The sequence below is a fragment of the Oryza brachyantha genome, chromosome 1 (genome assembly GCF_000231095.2).
Source record: "Oryza brachyantha chromosome 1, ObraRS2, whole genome shotgun sequence".
Taxonomy (NCBI): domain Eukaryota; kingdom Viridiplantae; phylum Streptophyta; class Magnoliopsida; order Poales; family Poaceae; genus Oryza; species Oryza brachyantha.
In genome coordinates, this window is record NC_023163.2 from 2319003 (window position 1) to 2346372 (window position 27370).

Here is a 27370-nt window from a genome sequence, read left to right on the forward strand (position 1 = left end):
ATTAAGCCGCCATATACAACCGGATAATTACAAGCTCGCTCATGGACTCGTGATGAAAGGTGAACAACCAGATGGCGCGTGAAACAGGATTTGGGAGGACAGCATAGCAGCTCCATGGTGTGGGTTTCAAATCATTTCCTTGTCAATTGATGAAATCTCGTGGCCAAATCCGGTGATCTGTCCACGTATCAATCACGTCCTGCGCTGCGCCTACAAAATAATAAATTAATCGATATATGATACAGCCTGCGAAACTGCCACCCTTGATCTATGCTATCTACTGGAGGGCACTGTAGCAAAGATGACTACAGTAGTTCGTAATTCACAAAATTCAGAATATTAACTTAAATACTAATTCAACATTAAATGTACACCTGTTCCTTGTGTCTGATCCTAATGAACAAGTAAGGTAAGTCCAAGTACTGTTTAAGAAAGGTTATAACTAGTAGGAAACAATACGGTGAAGTGGATATCATACATTCATGTATCCGTCATTCATATGCCACACAGCATTTATCATGTTTGTCGGTTATCTTGGCGACAATGATAAGGATAATAGTACCAAGGAGGCAACGAGGATCCCACCGCCATAGGCGTCATCCTGGTCCAGTCCTGAAACAAACTACTTCCAATCAATACTATCTCAAGTGATGCACTGGAACGACAAAGAAATATGCGTCCGGAAAAAACAATGTAGTGTACGTGATTCTACTGGTAGCGGCATTCAGAATACTTCAGCCACCACTATCACCAACTATTTGCAAAACTCTTTCCTTCAGATGCTGAATCATCTGCAAAAGATCAACAGGAAGTGATAATAAGATTGTCCGTCTTAGAAAAAGAAGATAGGATAATCAGAACAGTATCTCTGTAATGTCAAGAACTAACAGGATGAGAACTTGAAGCCCATTTTTCAGCAGAATTCGCAGCCTCTTTGAGATGTGATTTTTTAGGTATCTCGTGGGATAGAGTATAGGTGGAGCTCTCTGTCGCCTCAGCTACCCACATGTGCCTCATCTGGTCTTTCTGTCGCTTAACCAGATTGCTAAAACCAACCTGAGAAACCAAGACAATAGTGAGTTAAAGTTGCACGTGCATTACAAAGGAGTAAAACTGAAGAGTTTATGTGAAGGGCCTGCAGAAAAGAAACTGGGAATATAGCCTTCAAATATGTAAACAGATAGTTCGATGAGGCACTGCTTAATTCATAACCAGTAGCATGTCAGATGGGACTGACGAATTTCAGACTTCAAAGGTTAGTCAACTTGATATATGGGCAGTGCAATAGAAGATCACATGCTGTTCGTTCAAAGAAAAAAAGATCACATACTATATGTCCAGAAACGGCAGAATTGAAGAATGCAGAGTCCTCGCCAGTGGTTGGGGAAGAAAAGTTAACAGCAAGAAGACAGTCATCTTGCTCTTCAGACTCTTCTCCGGAGATAAATTTAGATCCATCTGTCAAAAAGAGCCACTGCCTATTCTGGTCGTTCAATAAATAAACATTCCCAACATATAAAATAAGACCTGCAATGTCAAATTCACTGAAACAAAAAGGAGCATCTCACTAAAAGGTTTGTTGCATAATACGAGATTCAGGTAAGTCAACTTCAGACAAGGCTGACCTTGCAAGTGGTATTTCACCAAAATGTGACAATTCAACTGCTTTACGAGGGGTGAAAAATGGTCTGCAACATGAAAAAAAGAAACATAGTTAAGTTTGCTATATTAAGTGGAACAATAATGTCCAGTGAGGTCTCTTACTCAAAATTTGTAGTCTGTGTGGATGCTAAAGGCTTCCATGTTGTAGATGATCCTCTAGCATGCAAGTAGACTACTTCTGTAAAATAGTTTGAAGGCCCCAATCCTGTGACAGAATAAATCTGTCCCTCCACCAAATCGGATTTCTGCCAGTGGTCATACAGAAATGTAAATACATTTAGGTATAATTGTTCACTAGCGCATAACTACAGGCATATTTCAAAGCAAAGAGACATGTATAACTTGCTGGCCATAAAGACATAGAATGTCACTCTACAAACACAAAAATACATGACAAAAGTACTGCCATGTTTTGTTGATGACATAACATCAAATCTTTTCATTTTTGTGTTCTGAACAAAGAGTGAAGACGATTTGTGACCCGTACTTGCTTCTCGGTAGGGTTCCAAATTGTTATTAACCCTTCTCTTTGGCTCGATTTTGTGGCAGATTGTTTACTGATAAGACCCATCACCTTGACTTTCAAAAATGGTGTAACATCTCTTGAACTCAGCCCAGCAAATTTGAGAGCATTTTCAACCTTCTTAGCAACTTCATTTTGCCTAACAATCTGCAATATAGTCTTGTACTTTAAAAGGCATATAAAATATTAACTGGCTGCTGTTAGTTACTTGTGCAAACCTTTTGTTTTTCTTGATAATATGAGAAAGACAGAAGCTGCTCTGAATTCAAGCTTGCCATGAGAACTTCAGGTTCAGCTGCCCGTTCTAGCATCTTGCATATTTTTGCCCCTTCCTCGTTATCATTGGTATTGTCACAGTATTCTCCATGTTCAGACTGGATGTCTTCTGCAATCTTAGACACTCTGCATAAGGTAATTATTATTATTATAACATCATAACAAGGGAATTTTGATGCAAACACACAGTTCGTAGTAATCACGACTGAATGACTAGCAAGATACATTTCAGTGAACTAAACTGATAATGAACCCTAATTTGCAATTTTAGTCACATGAAAAGGTAATGGTAAAAGGAAGGCCTATACTGATTTTCCTAAACAGTCAAGGAGAAGAAAGAAGGAAAAGGCATACCTACGTGAACAAAAATACCACCATTCAAAATATATTGAGAATATTTTGGACAAAAGAAAAGGGCAAACAGGAAATATGCTCAAGAAAGTGGATACATCCATATACAGTTTATTGTCTTCTATTGGAGGTGTAATAAGCATCCAGTGCAATTAAGGCTTTGTTTGTTTTCACTTAGGATTATTGAGTCAGATTACTATAAGTTGCATTATTATAAACCGAATTATGTAATAGATGACAGGATGAATAATTACTGTAAGTTTAATTTGTTATTTCTGTTACGGATGGTAGAAGTCATATTTGGACTTGCATGTTTGTGGAGGGATATATATTATAGTAATCTATCTTCGCAAAAAAAAATCAATTTTTTATGACTATTTAAATAACATGCAATAGATGAGGGAATGTCCACTCGAGAGTTTAAAATCCACTCCCGTCTTTAGCTACCCAATAATCTCAAAAAGGCATCCTTGGGGGAGCTTATTAGATTATAGTAATATTGGGCTCTAGATTATAAAGTTTTCACAATAATCTAATCATTTGTTTCAGAAAAAAATTATAATCCAGATTATCCTAAGCTGAAACAAAGAGGGCCTAAGTGTGTTGTATATTTACTGCAATGGAGGAAATAAATAGGTGATACCTCTGGTGATACAGCTGTAGTGCTTTTCTTTCCATCCTTTCAGACCTCACCATGAAACGACCATCAGACAACCTGAAACAAACAATTCAGTGTGTACAGCTAAAACACAGTTTAGTACTAATGTATTATGACTAGTAGTACACCTCTCCTTGTACATAACAGGATAAATCCTGGTAACTCCAACCAGTGTCTTAGGAACTCTACCACCTGAAGCTTTTATGCACTTGAATGCCAGTGGGACTCCAGTATGCTTACCTGAGATGCATACAATAGGTTATAAAAGATAATCCAGCAGTATAAAAGTAATAAAACAGAAGTGTCCAGTTTGGGCTCAAATTACATACATAATCCCAAAGTCTCATCCCATCTTGCACGATAGGTGCCATTTATGTGGATCATTAATTTAACAGTACCAGATGCCTATAAAGTGAGGTCACAGAAAAACTGATTATATGGTTCAATGGTTGTCATTTTGAACAGCTCATGAGGTTAAAACTTAGAAAAGCAGGCAAACCTCATGAAATGACACTGGCCCAGACCAACCACACAGTGAAGCTCCCCATATCTGCCAAGATGAAATACTACATATTAGGAGCTATGAGTATATTATAGCCATCTCTCATGACAAATATTAGGAGCTATGAGTATATTATAGCTATCTCTCATGACAAGTTGAAACAGTACAGTACCCGAAGCTTCTGTCCTATAAAAAGCTTTCTTTTCTCTAGTTGCTCCAAAAGTGCCAGATCTAGTGTCGCTTCCAGAGAATACCTGCAAGGTGGAAAAGGTTGGAAACTGTTGATGTTTTCAGCTTAAACTAGTGCAATACAGAGAAAGCAACCACATACCATCCATCAGTTAGTTCAATCTTTGCGGGCATGTTCCTTTTAGCAGCTACCAAGATTTTAGTCTCACTATTGTCCTCATTTGCATGTGGCTTGTCATCTTCTGGCTTATTGTTGTTTAGGTCAGGACAAGAATAAATAGCTGAGATGCACAGCACCATCATCAAAGATGGTGAAGCATTCCCTTCCAAAATTTTCTTTATGGCTGAGCGGTGGCCATAGTTCACTTCTCTGTCATACCTAACATGATTGAAATTTGATTAATCAAATCACATGCATCCATACTGTTGGAATGGCAGAATAGGCATGTCAACTGTTGCACCTGTACTTCAGCTCTTCCAAAACATTACCAACTTTTAAGAATTTGCCAGCAGCTCTAGTTGGATAGCATCTCTCCAATGAAGCATGCTTCCAAACAATCCATTTATAGTGGTTGCTCGTCCATCTGAAAAGGAAAATTCTCAAGTGTTGATGTTCAGGGTTTAGTTGCTGTTTGGAGCCTCTCATAGAATCCAACCTAAATACTATGAGATGTCCAAGGAATACGTTATCACACTTTTAATTGGCACGCCATGTAAATCCATCTGCTTATCTTAACATGATGTTGCTACCGAACAGAGACAAAAAAAGAATGATACACTGTTGTATATTGAGACATGACAATTAAGAATGATGCTTACTCTTTAGTTGCGTATGTCAACGAAGCACCACAGGCAAGAAGCATCTTCTGAAATTCTTCCGAACCAGTATCTGTATTGAACTTGTAATCCTCAGCATTTTTTGCATCCATGAGCTTCACTTCATCTGTTATATCTTCTGTCTAGTCACAAGAGTTAAGATTCCAAGTTAATAATGTGAAGATATAGTGCGCCTACAGAAATGAACTGCAAGTCTGCAAACAATAAATACCAAATATTTGAAACGTGGAGGGCCACCAAAATACTCTTTGCACGATTTTCTTTCATGTTGAAAAGGATAGCATGAAGACAACTTTGTTCGACAGGGACTGATCTGAATTGGTGGTAGTTTGGATACTCCTGTGAAAGAAAGTCCAACTAATCAAGTAGGAAGAAATTTTCAGAATGTGTTGATCTATGTCTCAGCCATAAGCTTACCAGCAGGGGATGGATTGTTGATTTTCGTAGGTGCGATGAACCTAACCAGTTTCATCAAGGTATGTCAGAAGCATGGTATCAATGAGTCTACAACTTGCTAACTATGATGCAAATCAAAGGACCTGGAAGAACGGGGACGTTTAAAGGTAGATATGGTGTTTCTTCCCCCAATTCTTCTCTTCTCAGTGGGAAGGGAGTCAGTTTTAACAGAATGTGTACCCATGTAATTAGTGATGTCAACCAATGGTCCAGGTGGCATTTGGAATCTTCGAGCCTTATCGTTAGTATCACTTGCATTTTCAGTACCAAAAGAACATCTGGAAGAAGGCTTGGGTAACTTTGGAATCTCATTGATAGGATGATAACCTCTTGCCGCATGAAACCTGACAGAATTTCCATTAGCCAAAGTGGTATCAGGTATAGCACGTCCCAAGGAATCTGTGTGCTTCCTATCAGGCATTGCAGGAAGGGAAAAAATTGCTGGCTCAGTTTTGCTTTCCCCCCTAATTGTCTTCAATAAATCAGTTTCACCTTTTCGCAGACGAGTTGAATTTTGCAGCTTCTCTTTGCATGGAGATGCTGAAGAGTGACCTAAAAAATTATTTGGTAACACCTCTAAATCCGATTCACCCAGAAGACTTTTTGCACGTTGAAGAGCATCACTGGAAATAGCCATTGATCTGCCGCCAGCAGTGCTGAACTTGATCGCTTGCTCACTAGAATCAGAGACAGTTGTTTTAGAAAATGTAGATTGCTGATGTGGATCCATAAGTACTTGGTTTTCAGCTGGGCCCAAGTTCATTGGGCAGCCACCAGAAACTCCACGGACTGATGCTACATCAAATCGGTGCTCTGAATTTTCCCTCTCAACATTTATCTTTGTACCTAGCTTATCCCCCACATGTCCTAAAAGTTGTGTTGAAAGGGTATTATCCTCCAAACCCAACAAAGTTGCAGCTCGAGAAACACCAACTGAAGATATATTTACAGTCCTTATGCAGCTTGTCTTGAGAGGTGAAGTAAAATTTGGAATATATTTGTCCACATTATTAAGTTGCTTGTGATTTTCTGAAAAATTACAGCTCAAATCAGAAATTTATACAGGAAGCATATTTATATGTTGAAAAGCACATGACAAACATTAATTTTCCTTTTCAAACAAATTTGATAATATTATGTGATAAACTAACCATATTACTGCATCATACAACTAGGACAACTTATTAAAATTCCCATGCTGATCATACTCATATACCTACTCCTGTGAGTGTTCATTTATTGATAATGATACAAAATCACATAAATAAGTTAATACAGCTTCCTCAAAACAACTAAAATGCATAAATCTAAATGAAGGATGCACAACAAAAGGGCGTATAGATCACCACATCAGTGGCTCATTGCTAGATTTTAGTGCAGTGGGTTTAGTTTTCAACCAAAAGGTATTGTAGGGCCGTTCCATTTCCACAGAGTCCAGCAAAAACACTACAGATTTCATAACAATAAGATAACCAATTCATGATTCAATTGTTACACAAAGAAACTACAGAAGCCCAATGAAGGCACCTTAACAATCAAGTACACATGCATGCAAAAGTTTATGAAAGGACCAATTTGTGATAACAAACACTAATCAACTCATAATAAAAGCTACTCTACATATCAAGGCAACTGAGAAACCTGAGGTTCACAGGATCAAAGATACATTAGTGCACAAGATGATTCTTTTATCAAGATAAGTTGATAATGCATTTTAAATAGATATCTGTAGAAAACTACAAATGCACTCTACTTTTACTCAGAATCTTTCAATTGGCATTATGCATACCTCTTTTCATATTGCCTTCTTCCTCCAGAACCGCCCTTGCCCTCTGCACCGATCTGTCAGTAATCAAGACTGACCTCCCAGATCCAGTTCGAAACATTGGCGGTTCACTTCCACGGACTATATATTATTAAAAAAATGTATATGTTAATGTGACAGAAAAAACATACCTAGTTTGCTTTTATGTTTTCTGAATCAAAATTTCAAATTACATGTGCAAGGACCCATTAAAGCGTAACTCAGCAACTAATAATTACCCTCTTTTATAGAGCTCCCTTCCTCCATGAGGGCATTTGCCTTATGACTTGAACTTCTACTTTGGGGTGCAAACTTCTGTATTCCAGCATGGAGGATTGGTTCAATGGCTTCTCCAGTGTCATTATATACTGAGATGCACATATGAGATCAATATTAAACTGACTGTTGACGAAAATTTATTTGTAACAACTTTCTTTGTAAAGGAGCTATTAATTGAGAACATGTAATTACCATTTTTTACTGGATCGTCACCCTCTAAGACAACATGGGCTTTCTTTCTAGAATTTTCACTTGCTGTGATAGATCTTCCTGATCCAGTTTTGAACATCGGAGTGGCAGAGCCATCAAAATTAGCTTCATCTAACATAAGGAAAACCTTTTTGTTAAGAAAAAGCAGTCCTCCTTTATCCTTTATAGACTAACAAAAAACACATGTCAATGGAAAAATCACAATGAGCAACATTTCGAGTGAAACTTACCTTCCAATTCTTTTGTAATGTTCCTTGGCTCCAGCAGTGTACTTGCTCTCTTAATTGAGCTTTTACTAACTGAAATGGACCTCCCAAACCCAGTTTGAAATAATGGCATGTGACCATCAGCCCCATAATTTTTTCCTGTTGGATGATAATGATTAATATGGCAAATATCTAAAACGCATCAGTAGTACTTCCTCCGTTTCATATTATAAGCAAATTTCTTTAAGTTTAATCATCAAAATTATAGAAAAATATAGTGACATTTCAACATAAAACAAATAAACTCTCACAATATGAAACTGATTTAGTGTTGTAGATATTGCTATATTTTCTATAAATTTGGTCAAGCTTTAAGAAGTTTGACTTTAGAAAAAGTCAAAACATCTTATTATCAAACGAAGGGAGTAGATATTCTTATTGTTCCAAATTTGACAAGATAGTAGCAGACTTAAATGAAATATAATAGGCCTTTTACAGGAAACTTCAGAAAACCATTTACCTTGAATTGAAACATCTCCATCCGGTGTAACAGATCTATCAGTCATAGTCAGACCACCACTCATCAAAACAGAAGTTGGAGTTTCGGTTTGGTAAGTGGTGGTGCAGACACCAGTAAGTCCATAGCCTGAATCCATAGGGGGAAAAAAGGCAAAACTGATGATCATGTGTGTACGATAAGAAAATAGCAAGTCTGAACACAAAGATTTCTACCTCTTCTTTTGGCATCTTCATCTAGTACTGCCCTTGCCTTTTGAATTGAGGTCTCGCTCACCGCAGCAGGCCTCCCTAATCCTGTTCGGAAAACTGGGAACTCAAAGTCAGCTTTCATGAAATCACTAAAAGCAACTGCTGAATTTACAAAACTCTAATCTTACCAATGTTTCCAGCATCTCCCCCCTTCACCACAGAGTTAGCTATTTCACTAATCAAGACTGGTCTTCGTGAACCATTTTGGAAGATCAGAGATTGGTCAGGCCTACTCAAATCATCCATATTTCCTATTATGGAAGGTATTACGTTATTAGAATATAAAAGACTTACATTTATCCATAATTAGGTAGAAGTGTTTAACTCTAAATTTACCAAGCAGCACACTACAATCTTACCTGCACTTTCATCATTTTGCTCCAGGACGGCCTTAGCTTTCTGGATAGATGCTATACTGACCGATACAGCTTTACCTGAACCAGTTTGGAACAATGGAAAGAGTCCCGTATCATCCACATCTGCCACATCTCCTGAAAGATCAGCCATTCAAAAAGTAATGGCAGGATTAGTATTCTATGTAAAACTTTCCAAGATAAAATGATAGATTATTCTGTTCAGCAGATAACCATGTTTTGCAGTTGTTTGTCCCTCCAAAACAGGCATTGCCTTATCAATGGAGCTCATGCTGATTGGATCTGTCATAACCAATTCAGTATGGAACATAGATTGTACAGGCTGTACAGCAACGACAGAATTCTCGACATTTCCTAAACAATAGATTAAAAAGATTCATTGTTATGATATGTTGTCTAGTGGTAACAACTCAAATGATCCTAAACTAACTAGAGCCAAATATACATCATCATGCAGAGTAATGAAATATTTTGCTAATTACACAGAAAGTAAGTGGATGCCAACTTTATACCTTCTAAAACAGCTCCTGCCTTCTGAATCAAGTCCTTGTTTAGTGAAACCGCCTTCCCCGATCCAGTTTGGAACATAGGAGACAAAATGTCTTTATGTACACTACCTGAATTTCATAAGAAGGTGAATTTGCCATGGAACCTTGAAAACATGTAATTAATCTATATGAACTTTCTACCTCTAGTTGCATCATCCAATCTGATCTCCAATAAGACATAGGTATAAACAAAACTTACCTTTAAAAGAAACATTTCTTTCTCCCAATTCGCGTTCCAAATCGGAACCATTGCCAAATGGTTGCCCTGCAATTCATTAAAGTATCAGCCTGGTATACAAGGCTTGGAGAAAGAGAACAGAAAGACATTGAATTCCATTCTCCCAACCAAATGACAGACGTAATACTTCAGAAAAGATAGGCAACAGCCTTTTTTAGAAAAAAAAAGAAAGAGAAAAGAAAGTGTGAGTATCTTCATCTAGTGGTGGACCAAGAAAATCATTGGAAAAACTATAGAGCAGGCATAACCAGAAGAATTGTGAGAAGTAATTCAATTGGTTTGTCCATTTTCCTATTGTTTGTTTTGTTATTCAGTGGACTGCGAGAAGTTTTCAGAACCTCAAGGTGAGTGAAATGATTTATTTTCTTCTGGTATATCTAAGAGGTGTGGATCTTCTGTGTGTTCCCAGCAGACAAAAGGAGGGCAGAAGAGCTCTTACTTCTCTTATTACTTGTTTCCTCCGCGACCTCCCCAACCAATAACTTGGCCCTCTCTATAGCCGTATCGCTGACGGCCACTGATCTCCCCAACCCAGTGCAGAACACCCCACCCTTCCCTGCACGCTCGATCGCCACGGCTCTTTCATCAGCAGCAACTAGCTTATCCAAAACTGCGATTTACACAGTAAAACAAACAGGATGCTTAGTACAATGCAGTAGCATACCAAGGTCGTAAAGGGGATGCAAGCACGGGCGTGCGCACACACGGACGAATGGAGATAAGAGGACTGAGGCAATACCTTGGGTGAAGAGGTCGGCCATCGACGGGACGCTGCATCCATCGGTGGCGCCGGGGCCTAGGGTTTCGGCCATTCGGTGGGAAAGGGGATCAGTAATACGGGCTCGTTCCACAACGAATCATACCTCGAATAGAGCGAGAGAGAGAGAGAGACCAAACCTTCGATAATCTCATCGCCCGATGGCGCATCTTCCATCGCCGCCGCATCCGGCTGCGGGTCAGGAGGAACAAGCGGCGCCTCACCGGGCACCGCCTCCGAAGGAGGCCCGTCGGAGGCCGGGATCCAGACGAGGCTCCCGTCGGGCTTCCCCCACATCTGCCACCTCCTCCGCATCCCGGCGGGCTCCCGCAGCCGTGTACAACGAATCGCTCGCGGCCGCGGCCGCGGCGGCGACGACGAGAGATATCGAGAAGACAACCAAAAAAGAAAATGAAAAATTCAAAACGGGCGGAGGCGAGGGAAAAGAAAGGAAAGTAAAGCGCGGTGCGAAATGGCAACGCGCGCCTCCTCGCTGTCGGTGGTGGACCCGGGGGATCAGGCAAGGCCCGGCCCATTAGGGGGGTGGATGACGACGGCCCAGCGACCATTTGGCTGCACGACGCCGCCGCGGCCGCCGAGGAGGATTGCTAGGGCGGCACGGCACGGCACGACGCGTCGCATCTCGCGCGTCAGCTGACCAGATCAGCCGCCGCCGACTCGTCTGCTCTCGCCACCTGTACAAACTTCCGCCACGTAGATCATCCACCCTACACTGCTACCACACCTAGTGCTAAGTATGGATAGAAATGAAACGATCGGAAATTGTGTTTATTTTATTTTATTTTACGAAACCATAGTAACAATTTTTTAAAATTTTCTAAAAAAACACAAACTACGTGCAAATTCGTACGATTCTAAAATTCCATGGTTTGAAACTCCAACGAAACTCTACTGGAAACGGGAGGTTTTTCAGATTTTCACCGACGCGAGAACGCGAAATGGCGTGACGGAACGAGGCTGCGGGGCGCCCGGTGCACTGCACTTGTTGACCACCGCCGAGCCAGCCAAGCGCGCCGCGGTTGCCTCCGAGTCCCACCACGTCAAAACCGAAGCCCAGGCAGGATGCTGCGCGACGACGACCACCACCACCACAGCGGCGGCGCCACCACCACCAGCAGCAACGCCTCATAGAGTAGAGAGAGAGAGAGAGACGCCGCCACCGACACCATGCCCCGCTTCACGAGACGAGGCGGCGTGAGGTGAGGTGAGGTGAGATCCGGGTGCTCCGTCCGTCCGGGGAAGATCTGGCAGGAGCAGTAGCGAAAGGGGGAGGAGAACGGTTGTTGGGAGCGGGGGGAGGGGAGGAGGAGGAGGAGATCTCTTCTTCCCGCTCAATGGAGCGGGGGGAGGGGAGGAAGGGAGACTGCTCCGCGCAAGTGAGGTGAGCTGGGTTCCTGACTCTTTCTTTTTCCCTGCGATGAGTCTCTGGGCATTACTGATGCTGCGGTTGCGGAGTAGCCGCGACATGGAATTGGTGCGTGCTTGTGTGCTAACTTGTTCTCGGTGGTGATTCGTGCTATGAATTGTTCATGTTTAGCTAGAGCAAGGATGTCTGTTCATCCATCCAATCCGCTTCCATAACGTTTTCGTTTGATTTTCGTCGCGTTTATTCAGACGGGAATTAGCGTTCGACGAGATTCAGAACAGCATCTAGCGGTTTGCATGTGTTAAATCGTGTGAGATAGTATTGCCCTTGAACCGGTTGGCTTTGCACGCCATTTGCTTGGTGGAATGCCACAATTAAAGTTTCTTTTGAGGGCTGCTTACTGCTGATTGCTCGTTGTCTCCTTGGTTTTTGGAGAAATGAAAAGGGATTCTGCTTTTGGCTTGTTTCAACTTTTCATAGCTTCCATGGCATGTGGTTTTGGTTTGACTTGCAATGCTCAGCTGTGTGAAATTATTGAGTTACCTTGTTTGTTGGGTCAGGAAGAAGAGAACGCGAAGGAAAAGCGATGGCCCTGATTCAATCGCTGAAACCATCAAGTGGTGGAAGGAGCAAAACGAGAAGCTTCAGGAGGAGAGTAGCTCAAGGAAAGCACCGGCCAAGGGGTCCAAGAAAGGGTGCATGGCAGGGAAAGGAGGTCCTGAAAATTCAAACTGTGCTTACCGCGGTGTTAGGCAGCGGACATGGGGTAAGTGGGTTGCTGAGATCCGTGAACCCAACCGTGGCAGGCGCCTATGGCTAGGATCATTCCCTACCGCCCTGGAGGCTGCACATGCATACGATGAGGCGGCGAGGGCAATGTATGGTCCAACAGCACGTGTCAATTTTGCGGATAATTGCGCGGATACCAACTCTGGTTGCACCTCAGCACCTTCATTGATGATGTCTAATGGGCCCACCACTGTTCGGTCTGATGAGAAGGATGAGCTGGAATCTCCTCCTTTCGTGGTGGTTAATGGGCCAACAGTGGTGTTGCATCGGTCTGGTAAGAAGGATGCATTGGAATGTGTAATCCCTGATCAGCAGCTTAAAAAAGAAGTGAGCAATGACTTGAGAAGTACATGTGAGGAACAGGAGACAATGGACGCATGTCAATCGGAAGGGAGTGTTTTACACAAAGAAGTGAACGTAAGTTATGATTACTTCAATGTTCATGAAGTTGTTGAGATGATAATTGTTGAATTGAGTGCTGATCAGAAAATGGAAGTACATGAAGAGTACCAAGAGGGAGATGATGGGTTTAGCCTTTTCTCCTATTAGAGCTGTAGTTATGCTGCAGGTCAATAGGAATATTTCATTTAGCCTCTAGGGAATACTTCAAATATCTGCAACCTGAAGCTTTGTAGTCATTTACGGTTTTCATCTTACTGGGTAATAGCTTTATATATACTATAAGTCAACTGGTACAAGAAGTTGTACTGTGTGTTTAGTGCACTGTGGTAAAAATGATTCCATATTTAATGAGCTTACGTTGTTAATAATTTTGCTTATCTTAGTGTTGTTGAACTCAGGTTAGATCTTGAAAATGAGTGGCACATACTTCAAGCAGGATTTTAGGATTGCATTAAATTACTCAAACACATATATTAGGAAGTTATTTCTGGATGCATAAAAGTATGATAAAGTACAATAGTACAATGTTACATGCATATGGATTTTTAAATACCTAGCATACTAGTACAGCATTATAGGCTCATAGCGCTCTATGGTCATTCAAACTACTAAAAGATACATCATGGAAATTCTGTAAGGGGAAGTTGCAGACATTCTCTGAATTCAAGCCGCCTTGTTTCACTGTGAAAGGTCTTCTGTTTGTTAGGCCAGTATGTCAGCCAAATCCAGCCTTTGATCTCCCAGTCCATGGTCTTCCCTAGTGCTGCACCACAGACCTTCCACCAGACACTGTCGCCATATTCATCACGTGCAAAAATGACGCCACCCTTCTTTGTGAATGGGCGATACACAGTTGAGTACCTGTCACGAAACCAGGCCCTTGGCTGAAGCAGGGAGAGCTTGGAAGGCTTTGAGGAATAAACCTCCCTTCCGTTTACACCATCGTGCAGAAACCAGTTCAAGGTTGCAGTGTTCCCATGCACAGACTGTTCAAATTTCCAGGGTTTCATGGCCAGTGTGAGGCTTTCGCTGACTGATGCCTTCAGACCAAATGAGTTTGGGGGGTCAAATGAACCTTCAATGCCCTTCTCAAGGCCAAATTCATGCGTGGGGTTGTCGGAGGACTTGCTGACTGAAACCGACAGGACCTCTGATTGTTGCATAGGTGTGATTTGCAGCATGACACGTGATGGAAAGTGCTTCTCCTCAGAGCCAAGTCCACGTTCGGTCATAAGGATCTCAGAGACCAAAGAGTCCACATCACACCTGAGATGAATCCACTGTAAGTGTTGTTGTTGGTTTTAAATAATACACGTATGTTGTTTTCCTTGTGCAGTTAATTGTAACTTGTGACACATTTCAGTTTTTATATTAGATTTCTTTCAAGGTCTAGGCAACTCTGATTGAACTACCTAACTTGAGTTTTTATCCAGATGATATATAGGGAGAAACATGTTAGCTAACTATACATGATTTCTTTCTCAGGTTCAATGTTACCTTATTTTAGGCATCAGTCAAATTATTTTCTAGCTAAACCTTTAGCTGCATTTTGCATGCCACCAACTTAATTAGTTTCCCTGACTGATATTAGTCACCTCAGGAGTCAGGATAAGGAATTTCTTTTACCTAAATTAAAGAGGTTTATACAGTTCATCTGAGATATAATCAAATCCTTGTATAAATTACTGACCTTATGTTATCCACCTTTAATTCAACATCAATCCAGTTGTTCTTTCTGATTGTTTTGTAGGCAAGCTGAATCACACCTTCAAGTTGCTGATAAGTAAGCGAAAACAGAAGGCGCTCATCTTGTGTTGGCACTGCAGGTTCTTCCATGCCCATGGCAATGACTGGGCAGTACAGCTGGACCTTCCAGAGCCCGCTTGCTGAAAGAGCATATGAGAACAGTGGTGATGGCGCCCCAAATGAATGGTGTGAGGATCGTAGCTCAACAATCCAGTTAGTCACTGCAAGATTCATTGCCTGCATCCATTGGTCCTCAAGGTTTGCTCCTAACATTCTGACAAGGGTCTTTGCAGCATCTTTGCACTTTGGCCCAGTCAGCTGTGTTCTCAGGGATTCCAGGCATTGATAGCGGAGATCATGGGGAGCCTCATAGATGCAAACTAGGAAGGCCAGGGACAGGAAAACTATGTTAAACACGCCCTTCAGATTGCCTTGAATCTGTGCTCCAGGAAACCGAAAGGACGGTTTCTTGTCTGGTCCATATTGCAGCACCCTGTCCACAATGTCGACAAACAACTCTAGCATTTCTTGTTCATCTAGAGCCCTCTGTGTCTTTGATTTCAGGTGGACTGGTTTTGATGTCCACAGAGAAATCGGTACACGGCAATTTGCAAAGATGGAGAAGGTGACAAAGGAGGGCTGTGTCGGAGGGGTTTTGACAACCGATAGGTTAATCGATGGCTGTGATGATACTGATGCTGATGGCATGGGGCAGATGCAAAGGGACATGGCGTTGGAGCGCCACTGGGAGAATGGAGGTAGGTTGGTGATCCAACCCCATACATCGAGAGGAAAGTTGTGAGCCATTATGTTGCTGAAAACTTGAGATGGTTTTGTGATGAGAATGTGCCAATATGGTGTGGTTATATAGAGGAAATGGATGGTGTTCAGTGGATAAAGGTTTGGCTCATCCATGATTGAGTCTAATGAAGCAGGGCAAAGTTTTGTGGTAAGGCAGATTCTTGGTAGTATCTAGCCATTGATCTTAGGGATTTCTGTTATCAACTGGAGTCCGAAGAATCTCCCTTTGTGCGTTGCACCGGTGCTAAAGCCAAAAGGTAACCTGCAACCTGCTATACGGTATACTTATGATATACCAAACCAAGTTTGCTAATGTTGTAGTCAAGAGAATATAACGTGGTTCTAAGCAAGAAAGCGGGAAACAAAATCTCAATGGTTTGGTGGAATGGATTAGTTAAGATTGATTCTGGATAACTCATTTCATTAAGGACCTAATGACACCAAATTTGTGGCGTGAAAGGTTAGTTTATGTGCGAGGAATGGAAACTGTGTTGTCTAACTGGAAATTGGAACCTGGTGCATCTCGACTCTTCGCTTCCGTAAAGCTTCAAACTAACCGCCGTCTTTTCCCTTACGCTTACAAGTTTAATGTTACTAAATTTTAAAAATTATATTTAAAGATGATTTTAGAGTTTCTTTATAGTAGTTTGTTTTGCGGTATCGTTAAGAACACGTATATAAAACTTTATTCACAAATTATTTTTAAATTGTTAATAATTTGTTAAGCTTATGTTTATAATAAGCAAAAACAAAGGGGGGGCTCTGGATCGAGTGTTGTTAATATGCCTGTATGATCTTATTGAGGATTGTACAATCCAGCTTCTTATTGCACGCGTCGCAGCCAGAATTTGGCGACAAGCAAAATGAGAGGTGCACAAAGGGGAGGTTTATTTGGGGTCATACGCATCTCGTAACTGGAGAGAATCCTTCACCTGAATAGCTTGTTCTTCAAGCTTGAGCAAAAGCTTTCCTCCTGTGCTAGGCGGTTAGGCAGGCCTGCAGCTGCAGGTTATATGACTTGAGAGGTTAGGCTCATATTCTTTGCTTAGCGCCGTTGCTTTTGCATTCAACTCCACCAACGCATAGATTCCCCCCCCCCCCCCCCCCCCCCCGAACTGCCTCTGACTAATACACAGCACAAAGGCGAATGCAACATTGCTAACAGTAGCTGGTAATCAACGGATCACTCATGCAATTGCCTCTTGACTAATTTCCACTTGCTCCCAGTCCCAGCAGCACATCTCCGAAACATCACGGCTCGTTGTTTGGCTTTTTCAGATAAAAAGTCAAACGGTATATTTGTAAACGAAAAGTAATTTATGAATAAAATTTTTATATATGTGTTTTTAGCGATCAAAAACAAATACTGAAAAATAAACTACAATAAAAAAACATCAAAATCAACTTTAATTTAATATTGAAAATTTAAATTTTAACTTATAAGCATAAGAAAAGCAAAAATACGAGGACGCAAAATTTAGAACTTCCTAACCATATGTACAATCAGCAGCTAAATTCTGTCATTCGAACTTCTCCAGGTATAACTGGTGTCCGGTAGACAGTCAAGTTCAGGCGACACCATCTAATCTTCAATGGTTATCCTAAACGAATAGAAACAACAACGAACAGAATAACTACGGGGTGATCCAGAAAGGAGAAGAAAAATCCAAGAGACGTGGTGCACAGAATAGGTTTCTCTCAACCCTGCAGCTGTCCGGAAAGAAGGTGTTTTGCGCGTTGCGGGCGCTGTGCAGTGCACTTGTGCTATACAAAACCGGCGAGGAGTGGAAGCCCGATCGAAATGTGAGATGTCCACTTCTGCAGACCTATCAAACGGCAACAGCACATGCGAAAGCCCTCTTCCCTACTGCCTTGGAACCAGAGGTCGACCAGCCTTGGCCCTCCTTGTAAACCTCAACCTGTGAAATCAAAAACAAAAATGGAAAGAAAGGAAGCAACTGCAACAGGGAATGGAGAGAATATACTGGGGTAGAACTCACAGTTTCAGCATATTTTTCGCTGCTTTGGATCCCGCCAAGGAGGTACGCGTTGCCGTCCACTGCAACCGCACATCCGTATGCTCTTGGGACGCTAAGCGGGCTGCCCGTTCTCCATGAATTGGCACGGGTGTCAAGAATCTCTACGCTGGACAACGTGGTATTTCTATCCTGGCCACCCAGAGCATATCTGAAAAAAATAAGTTCCCATGTTAGAGCAAAGTATTATAGCAGGTTGAAAGACGGCTAAATGTTGAGGTGGAGTAGAGAGAGAAAAAGTGCTCGACCTCAAGAATCAAGAAACTTTGTGATTGAGCCAAATGAATCTTGTATTAATGAAGAAAAGTTAACTACTATATGAGTGGACTGAGACTGAGATAAGAGTAAAAAAGTCTTACAAACGGCTTGTTGCCTATATTATTAGCCTTGCTCTTAGATGCAAGTCGTGGATTATCAGGTTTATGTTGGATAGCGTCATATTAAAGAAAGTAATTGCTAGACTGGATCTGTGTGTGTTTTTTTGTTTTCTGTAACAATCCGACTAGAGGACGGGATTCTGTTCGGACGAGATAAATTTTAAATCAAATAATGGCAACTGATATCATCTCGTATCATTCGCACCGCACGGCGAGATAGCACAAAGGGTGTGGGGGAGCCACGTGCTGGAGAATGAGCCGGCGGAGGGGAGTAGGCCGGAAGGAGATTAGCGGCAGCAGCGAAGCCCGCAGAGGAAGCAGTGTGGCGTGGAGATCAGCACGGAGAGGAGCAGCGCGGAGCGGAGACATGGGTGCACGGGGAGACAGCGCCGGAAGCGCAGGCATGGGGGGAGGCGCGCCAGCGATGAAGGAGCACATGGCCCCAGCGCAGGGAAAAAAGCGCCGAAGAAAGACGGATTGTTCATTAAATCTTCCTATTAGGACAGAACGACCTGCCGTAAACTTTCTGATTTTTGAAATCACATGGCCTCAGTTAATTACATGCAGAAAAAGGGAGAAAAACTCACAGTGAATCCCCCAAGGCGACTACTGAATGGGATCCTCTTCTTGTGCCCATACTTGGAAGTTGGGTCCAGAAACCTTCCCTTGGATCAAACCTCTCTGCTGATCTGTGCATAGGAAGGTCTGAGAATGTATTCAAAACAAAATCATGTAAAGTATGGTGAGAATGGTGAGGGTGAATCATAACTGTAAGTACATGTTGCCATCATAACCACCAATTACATAGAGAACGCCATGTAATTCAGCTGCAGCAGGAGCACATCGCTGGAACAATAAAATACACGAAGCTGAAGTGGATATATTGGTCAAAACACATTGAAAATATGGACTGATTTTGCATGTTACTCCCTCCGTTCCTCCATTTCACAATGTAGCCTTGCCTAGATTTTTATAAATGCTAATGAATCTAAACATATATATAAATTATATACATTCATCAATTGATGAATTTAGACGAGTCTAGTATAAAACGGAGGTAGTAGATGAAGTAGAGCAATCCATGTGTATGAGATTTGTTTCAGTCCAATAAAAAGAACCTCGAGGTACCGGTACCTTACGGTACCAAATCGTTTCTAGTCGTATCAAATCGTTTCCCACCATTAGTTCTAGCTGAATAGAATGTGCGCTGTTAGATCCAACGATTAGAAACGATTTGGTACCACAAGGTACCGGTACCTCAAGTATCAAATCGTCTCCCACCATTGGTTCTAGCTGAGTAAAATGTGTGTTGTTAGATCCAACGATTAGAAACAATTTGGTATCGCAAGGTACTGGTATCTCGAGGTACTTTTTGTTAATTTTTAATTTTTGTTGGACCGTAAAATTGCTCGTATACTTAATTATTCTAGACCTCATAAATCCTTAAAATTTCCCTGAACAACAATTTACATTGAAACAGCCTGAATTTGAAAAATATTTCGCATACAAGTCCTCAAAAGGTAGCTTAGATTAGACGTACAAATGGTCCAACCCTGTTAAGATTAGCGCCCAAACAGCAACTCACTGACACAGAGTCAGCCTAGACACTACTCCCTCTCTGTCAAAAAAAAAAAGAATTCTTCGGTTTTTATGTCCAAGACCAGCTGTTTTATTTGAAAATTTTTCAGAAAATTAGAAAAAAATTAGTCACACATAAAGTACTATTCATGATTTATCATCTAATAAAAACAAAAATATCAATCATAAAATTTTTTTGAATAAGACAAAGAGTCAAAAATTAAAGATAAAAAATAAAAAATTGATTTATTTTGGGACGGAGGGAGTAGTGCCCAAACAGCTAGCTAAATTCTAAAACACTCAAGATAGTTTACCATGAGAATGAACCTTTTTTACTGACTGACGACATGTAAACATGATCTAATGATAGTACAAACTGTCCTTCAAGCAGCATTAATTTTTTTTTAATAGTGAGCAGCATTATTCATCTTGAAAAAGAAGTAAGCGATTATCGGCATTTTTCTCATGCAGTTCAAACAGCCTTTCTTTACAACACATTTTGTTCCCGAAGCATATTATAAGAGCAATTTTACAGTAATTAAGAAGGTGACCTGAGGTACCATTTTTTTCTATATAAATTTTGGTATCTCTTATTACCTTAATACTAGGAGGTAGCTAATCAAAGACCGTAAAATTGCTCATATTATAAATCGTGAGCCTTATCACAAAAATCACAACAAGAATATAGCATGGTAAAGACCAAAAGCATATTATATTGGCAGCAATGGTTGGTACATTCTACTCAATATAAGTGTATAAGGGAGTAGAGACCATACAGGTTGCTGCATAGACAAACCGTATATCCATTTCCCTGTTGCTGGTTCAAACATCTCAACTTCTGAAAAAGATTGAGACCCATCACCCCCACCTATAGCAAATATTTTATCATTCAAGGTAGCTCCAGCAAGATGCCCTTTCTCATGATTCAAGCAGGGCAATGCTATCCACTTATTGGCTCTCCTGTTGTAGCATTCCACTGCAATAAAACAAATGCAGATAGTCAACAGCTTGCTTGTATAGAGTACTACATTTGGCAAGTCGATTATCGAATAAAGTTTACCTGAGTTGTACCACAAACTATGCTTGCCATTCCAACCACCAAAAGAAAATACATGGCCCTTTAATGTGGCAACAGCCGCATATGCACGGGCTGAGCTCATCGGCATTAGAGTTTCTAGTATGTCCGTTGCAGGGCAATATGAATCAAGGGATGGCAACCAGTTAATGCCATTATGGCCACCCATTAGGAGTATTTCACTGAAGAGTGGTGCTGAAGATCTATGCTCCAATTGCAATTTCTCAAACTGTTGTTTCAGTTCCTCAACTCTTCTTTCTGTGCCCTTTACCAATTCCTTCAACGACAAAATTTCTTGATCTGAATCAATCTAGAATGTGCAAACCATAATCAAGATGCGACCTTGCACAGGTGAACAGCATAATTAACTCGATATCAAGTACATCTACAACATAGAGAAAGCACCATATGCTAGTTTGGTTTTCCGATTCGATTTTGAATATGATTTAGAATCCACAAAACCATAGACATACGGACAAGAGATAAAGCCAATAAGGAAAACGACTTCATCTATTTATACTTTTCTTCTTTAAACGAAGAGATCCTACTGATTTTTAAGCAAGAAGGAAGTACCTGCTTTTTTTCCATTGCTTCAGTCTTCTTGGATAAATTGATGATAATTTGATGCATCTATTTACAAATGTCAAAAATAGCATAGCATAAACATCAGATCAAAACATATAAATTGTCATGCTGAAATAAGGGGCACAAGGGAAAAGGGTAAGAAAAGGTATGGACTAGCTTAAGGCACCTCAGTATATCCATGGCATTGCACAGAGGGTGTATTATCTTTCACAGATGTGTCAGACTGAGATGTGGCACAAGATGAATCTTTGGGGAAAGTAGCAGCAAGCCATGTATCCTGGCGTATGCATTGAACTGAAGCAGAAACAAGAGCATCCTCTGAGGAATGGGCTTCCTTCTGTTGTGAAGAAGACAGCTCTTCCATTTTAGCATGCTGGTCATCATTCACAGTTTCTTCATCTTCCTTGATCGAACCACCAACCAGATCATCATAGTCAGAAGCATCTTTGTCAATATTGCTCCTTGATGTTGTGCTTTCATTAGCATAGTTGACATCTAGATCAGGCAAGGAATATGAAACGATATCATGTGAATGTGATAAAACACTGAATTGATTCACATCCTTCACATCATGCTCACTCTTCACTTGCTCAGAAACACATGTTTTTGCTGTTAGAAACGGCAGAGGTCCATCCCATGCGTTTGGAACTGCGTGAGCGGTAGCAGGTCTTGGCATAGCACGAACAGGAGCAGGTGCAAACAAAGAAATCAAATCTCTTGTTTGTTTATGGTCTAGCTCAAAATAGAAGTAGCTAGGTCTCTCCTTGCTGAAATAATTGTTTATAAGTACACTTTTGTATTTGTCTTCTGGAAGTGGATGACACTTAGTCTTGGTAGAGAAGCGGACCTGAAGAGCACAAATAAAACACAATGCATATGAAATCATAACCAGAACAAAGATCAATACACGTAAATTTTATTTTATTTTCTATATATACCTGTGCAGGAAATGGTGTTATCGTACCACCAGTTGGTTCAGACATCCAAGCAAATTGGTCAATACAACGCTGGCCAGGGCTTGTAGCCTCGAAAATACCATGCAATGATCTGTCAGTAGAATTGAATAGAAAGAGAGGCAAGCCAGGCTTAACATTCTTGACATACACGATATGGCGTGGAGGCAAACCTATCAAACAAAAGGCAAGCCAATGGATTCAAATTAAATGAGAAGTTTAAATGAACGTTCATTAGCAATATGTCAAATTTCCTGAATAAAAGCAGTCATAAGCATATGGATACATACATTTGGATGGAATTAGGATAGGTGAAAAGGGACATGTACTAACCAAATAATTGTTTAGCGAAGCATTCATCAAATGTGTTGCGATTGCAACAAAATATCACCCCTCCTAGCTCCTTTTGCGGGAGCTCACGTAGTTTTTCCTGCTCTCCGTACCGTGGTGCATCGGCTTGGCGTTGTGTTGGCGTTGTGGGACTGTCGGTCTTAGTCCTCATTCCACCACCCATTCTTTGGGGTATTATCAACCATTAACAAACATGAGTGAACATGCAGGTATACAGCAGTAGCAATATCATGTACGGATAAGTTGTCACAGAAAACAACACAGGGTATTTATAATGAAACATCCAGATATTATTTGAGTTGTTCCATTATCTGAAAAGATATTCTTTGGTAGACGTCAAAGGTTTACCGCAAAAACTCCATGCATGCCAACATTTCAATATCATAGCCACAGAAATCTTTGACTAGTCTCAAAGTTACAACTGAAATACATCGCAACATGCGGTAAACCACTTTGTAATCTGAATCTACCACCGACAAAACCATTCAGCCATCCACCTGCCCCCTCAGAGCTCAGAAGCTAATTCCACGTCAACACACGAACGCCTCAGTGTCGAAAGGATCACTAAAATTACTCATCACAACAGCCCCCCCCCCCCCCCCCCCCCCCACACACACCCACCCACCCACCCACCACGAAAAAATACGGATCAAGTTAAAACCGGTACCATAAGCTTCACAGGAGTCTGCCACAATAAAACAGCAGAATTCGAAATCTACTATGGGCCATTGTTCTCCCGTTCTTCTAGCAAAATATATTAACAAAATCCAAATAAAATCCCGCCCCCATAAACCCAAACCTGGGCGCTAGGATTTCAAAAAACACAGCGATAAGCGATTCATCTCCATAAACTGGTTTTAAGTCACCAAAAACTGCATAGATGAACTGTAACGACGAATAAAGCGCAAAACAATACAAACAAGCAGCGCAACACTCGCACACGAACTGCTAAAATTGCCAAGCGAAAACATGCACAATAGCTACGCCTAAATCCAACGAAAACCTCGTTGAGAAACCTCGAACTGCGATTCCGCACTGGCAAAACCTGCGCACTCCAACCACATTCCCCCCCCCCCCAACTCCCCCAGATTCCAATTCAAAACCATCTTAACAAACCCATCAACTGTTCGACCACCATGGAACCCTCCCCCTTAAACCCCACCACCAAACGGCACAGCATCCACCACCATTCCAGCGAACGATACCACCACCGAACGGCACGGCATTCACCACCATTCCAAATATCCAGTGAGCAATCCTCACCACGCGAGCCCCAACCCCCTCACCCCAAAACCCTCCGACCACCTCGAGCCAATAAACCCACCCAAAAAAAACCCCGAAACATGGAGGAAATCCAGCACCAAATCGAGGACAGGTCGCTTACCTGCTGCTCGGGCCGTCGGGCGCGATCGATCGGCGGCTGCCGCCGCCGCCTCCCTCGACTCCGATCAACTACCACCAGCAGGGTCAGCCGTCAGCGAGCTGCAAACTGCAAAAGCATCGATCACCACCCTCTTCTGCGCGTGTTGCGAGTGGATGGGTGGGCGTAGCGCGTGCCGTGCTCGTGCCAGGTGGCAAGGAGGGGTTTATATAGAGAGGCGGAGATCACCTCGCTAATCCCCCGGGCCCCGGGCCGGTCGGGTCACCGGGGACTTAGGAGACGCCGCTTTGTCTGTGTGTGTGCCACTGGTAAGTGGGGCCTCACCTGGATGAGGGGCGTGGTGAGAGTAACGGGTGGTAAGGAGCACCACGTACTTCTCGGGATTCTAATTCGTGCAAAACTTGAGCGAAATTTCTTTCTATAGCGAATTACTACGTACCCTTCGTCATAGTTTTTCTTTTAAAAATCCTCCAAACCAGACTGCCCAAAGTTCATTTTAACTCTTTCTTTTATATATATGTGCATCCAAAGTACCATTCAGTTCCATAATTATTACGGTATCATTTTATATAAAAGTGTAATCAAAATTTTAAAATTTTAACTATTAATAATTTTCAAATATTTAGTTTGGAAACGCCAAAACAACATGTATACATAAGTCTTAAAAATATTATTTAAATAAAAGTAACATTTTATTTTTTCTAAATATAGGTTCATAAAATTATATTCAGATATACTGGATAATTAAAGACCGTGGTGTTGATTAAAATAAGGGTGCGTTTAGATTCTAAAAACTTTTGGAACAAATGTCACTCATATGTTTGATCAGATGTTAAAAAAGGTTTTTGGATACAAATAAAAAAATAAATTATAGATTCCGCCAACAAACTGCGAGACGAATCTTTTGAGCCTTCACGATTTCTCCCATGTTTCTTATTTTATCTATATTTAATATTCTATTTACATGTCTAAAGATTTAATGTGATTTTTTAGAAAAAAAATTAGGAATTAAAGAGGGCCTGACGAGTGATATCAAACCGAAGCAAAAACCCGTAGTACGTCGATGGAGGCTAGTGCTAGTGCTACAAATCCGTACAACTAGAAGGATTCGAAGATTTTCGAAAGCATCCACCGCCTGCAGCCTGACATAAAGTCTGAGAAAGATGACAGCTGAGATGAAAATAAAGTTGACCAGTCACAAAGCATGCTTCCCTTTCGTTACTAGCACATCGTGCATAGTAGCAACCAAATTTTATTAAGAACATCGTTAGCATATTATTAAAATTTGATATATACTACTCTGGCTAAAAAAAAGACAATTTATGAGTTTTTTAGATTTAGCGTTTGACCATCCGTCTTATTTAAAAATTTTATTAAAAATAAAAAAAATTAATCATATGTAAAGTACTATGCATGTTTTATTACGTTGTAACAATAAAAATATTAATCATAACAAATTTTCAAATAAGACAAAGAGTTGAAAATTCTATAAAAACTCAAAAATTCATTTATTTTGGGACGGAGGTTGCAGGTATCAATTACTTTTTATAAAAATTATAAAAATAATTTATGGTAAAATAGGTAACAAATTCACACCACTCTTGTATAAGATCGTAGATATAGCCCATGCATACCACTCATGTTATGAGCTAGAGCATCTTCAACAGATGCCACATTTCACTCTTCAAGCCAAAATTTGACAATTGTGACATAAAAGAGCCCTTCAACAGACTGGTCAATTGGATAGCCAAGCCATCCGGCTGGCCAAATTTGGCCAGCCAAAATGACTTGCTATATGGGGCCCACGTGTGGGGCCCATAGTATAACTCTCCCTCTCTCTCCTCCTCCCAGCGACCCCAGGCGAGCGGCATCTCTCCTCTCCTCCTCCCAGTGACGCCCGCAACTACGCAAGGCCACCGACGGCGCTCATATCTACCTCCACCGCCACCGTCCGGCTGGCCAACCCCCGCCGCCTCCCCCACGCTGGCCGCCATCGACACCCCCGCCGTCCGCGCTCGGCGACTTCCCCGAACGTGGCGGCCGCCACCGCCCGAAGCTGCGCCGCCACCTCCCCCACGCCGCTCCGACGCCGCCGCCAGCTGCCGCCTCCCCCGTGTTGACCGCCGTCGCCCCGGTGCCATACCCACTCCACCGCCGCATGTCTCTGCCGCATGTGCTAGAGAGATAGAAAGAGAAATGGAAAGGGGGAGAGGAAGAGATTGAAGGAGTGGGAGAGGATGACATGTGGGACCCAGCTGTTATGATCTGAAATAGAGAGGGTGGATTGAGAGGCTGTTAGAGTAAAAAACGAATTTAAGTGGCTAAATAAAATATGTATTTGAAGAGTCCAATTTAGACTGTCTGTTGGAGATACTATTACGACCCTACCTACTAGTAATACCATATTTCACGAGAGTGGACGGACCGTGTAGGCAGTGATCATGTACCACATTGGAGACGGATTATCCATAAACGGCATGAACCAGTCCTATTGGAAAAAAATGCGTAATACGGTAGCTCGCGTCGTTAGAAGCTCCAGATATTGTAACGTGCATGGAGATTGCATATCACCAGAAGCTCTCCACATTGTGATGTGCGTGGAGATAGCAAATTTCAGCATGTACTTGATCGTCTTGTTATTAATTGATTAATTAGTACAACACCCTCTCCCTCGACAAAAATCAAAAAACAGAATCACACGGACGTATGGTAAGAGCATCTCTAACAGTTTCTCCAAATCTCACTTTTCAAATATCTATTTAGCAACTCTTTATTTTATTTGTCAACCCAAATTCGTTTTTCACTCCAACAGCTTCTCCATTCATCTTCTCTATTTTACGTCAATGACATCAAGGTCCCACTTATCAGCCTATGTACCATCTTTTCTCTCCCTCTTTCTCTCTTTCCTCCTCTTTCCTCCTATCCTTCTTCGCTCTCTTCCTCACTCTCCCTCCTGTGCGAGGCAGCGGCGGCGACCACGGGCGGCAGCAGCGGCGGCGACCGTGGGCGGCAACGGCGACCGCGCGAGGCAGCGGCAGCGGCGGAGGCCCACGCGTGACGGCGGTGACCGCGCGAGGCAGCGACGACCGCGTGCCCGAGCGGCGACGACGGTGGATGGGATCTGGAGAGAGAAGGAGGGAGATGGCGACGGTGGCGACCACGTGCGGCCGCGGCGGTGACCGCGTGCGGTGGCGGGCGGGGCGGTCGCTGCTGGCGACTGTGGTAGCGGAGGTCGGCGCCGACGCCGGCGACTGGCTTGTGCGGCGGCTCG

The 27370-nt window shown here is 41.9% G+C and overlaps 4 protein-coding genes across 6 annotated transcripts; 1 reads left to right on the forward strand and 3 right to left on the reverse strand.

The window, feature by feature from the left end:
• Positions 1-323: 323 nt before the first annotated feature.
• On the reverse strand, positions 324-10953 carry LOC102701484 (protein BREAST CANCER SUSCEPTIBILITY 2 homolog A). The gene is made up of 33 exons (XM_040520675.1): positions 10779-10953; positions 10621-10677; positions 10321-10491; positions 9843-9908; positions 9608-9712; positions 9309-9449; positions 9081-9212; positions 8850-8972; positions 8686-8778; positions 8474-8599; positions 7978-8112; positions 7730-7858; positions 7498-7626; positions 7244-7360; positions 5538-6483; positions 5416-5456; positions 5210-5337; positions 4981-5120; positions 4623-4745; positions 4304-4540; positions 4145-4226; positions 3970-4020; positions 3800-3875; positions 3599-3710; positions 3456-3527; positions 2404-2587; positions 2150-2332; positions 1765-1907; positions 1626-1688; positions 1331-1544; positions 889-1056; positions 703-791; positions 324-622 (listed from the first exon to the last, which is right to left on the reverse strand). Exons 1-32 carry the CDS (start codon positions 10951-10953, stop codon positions 735-737), a joined length of 4719 nt encoding a protein of 1572 aa, XP_040376609.1. The 3' UTR covers positions 324-622; positions 703-734.
• A 707-nt stretch (positions 10954-11660) lies between these two features.
• LOC102701762 (dehydration-responsive element-binding protein 2A) lies at positions 11661-16161 on the forward strand. Its single transcript, XM_006643723.3, has 3 exons — positions 11661-12040; positions 12586-14498; positions 14967-16161. Exons 1-2 carry the CDS (start codon positions 11994-11996, stop codon positions 13361-13363), a joined length of 825 nt encoding a protein of 274 aa, XP_006643786.1. The 5' UTR covers positions 11661-11993; the 3' UTR covers positions 13364-14498; positions 14967-16161.
• On the reverse strand, positions 13676-15797 carry LOC102702045. Its single transcript, XM_006643724.3, has 2 exons — positions 14907-15797; positions 13676-14482 (listed from the first exon to the last, which is right to left on the reverse strand). Exons 1-2 carry the CDS (start codon positions 15767-15769, stop codon positions 13837-13839), a joined length of 1509 nt encoding a protein of 502 aa, XP_006643787.2. The 5' UTR covers positions 15770-15797; the 3' UTR covers positions 13676-13836.
• Positions 16162-17231: 1070 nt separating the features above from the next.
• Positions 17232-24158, reverse strand: LOC102701776. 3 transcript variants are annotated; one of them, XM_006645467.3, is made up of 11 exons: positions 24103-24158; positions 22701-22882; positions 22353-22540; positions 21581-22261; positions 21403-21459; positions 20815-21139; positions 20531-20730; positions 18946-19022; positions 18764-18865; positions 17764-17950; positions 17232-17682 (listed from the first exon to the last, which is right to left on the reverse strand). In XM_006645467.3, the coding sequence occupies exons 2-11, from the start codon at positions 22879-22881 to the stop codon at positions 17593-17595; spliced, it is 2088 nt and encodes a 695-aa protein (XP_006645530.1). In that variant the 5' UTR covers position 22882; positions 24103-24158; the 3' UTR covers positions 17232-17592. The 3 variants fall into 3 exon arrangements, with proteins under 3 accessions (XP_006645530.1, XP_015694447.1, XP_015694453.1); XM_015838961.2 differs by having other exon boundaries at positions 17232-17950; XM_015838967.2 differs by lacking the exons at positions 17232-17682; positions 17764-17950 and having other exon boundaries at positions 18810-18860.
• Positions 24159-27370: the final 3212 nt, after the last annotated feature.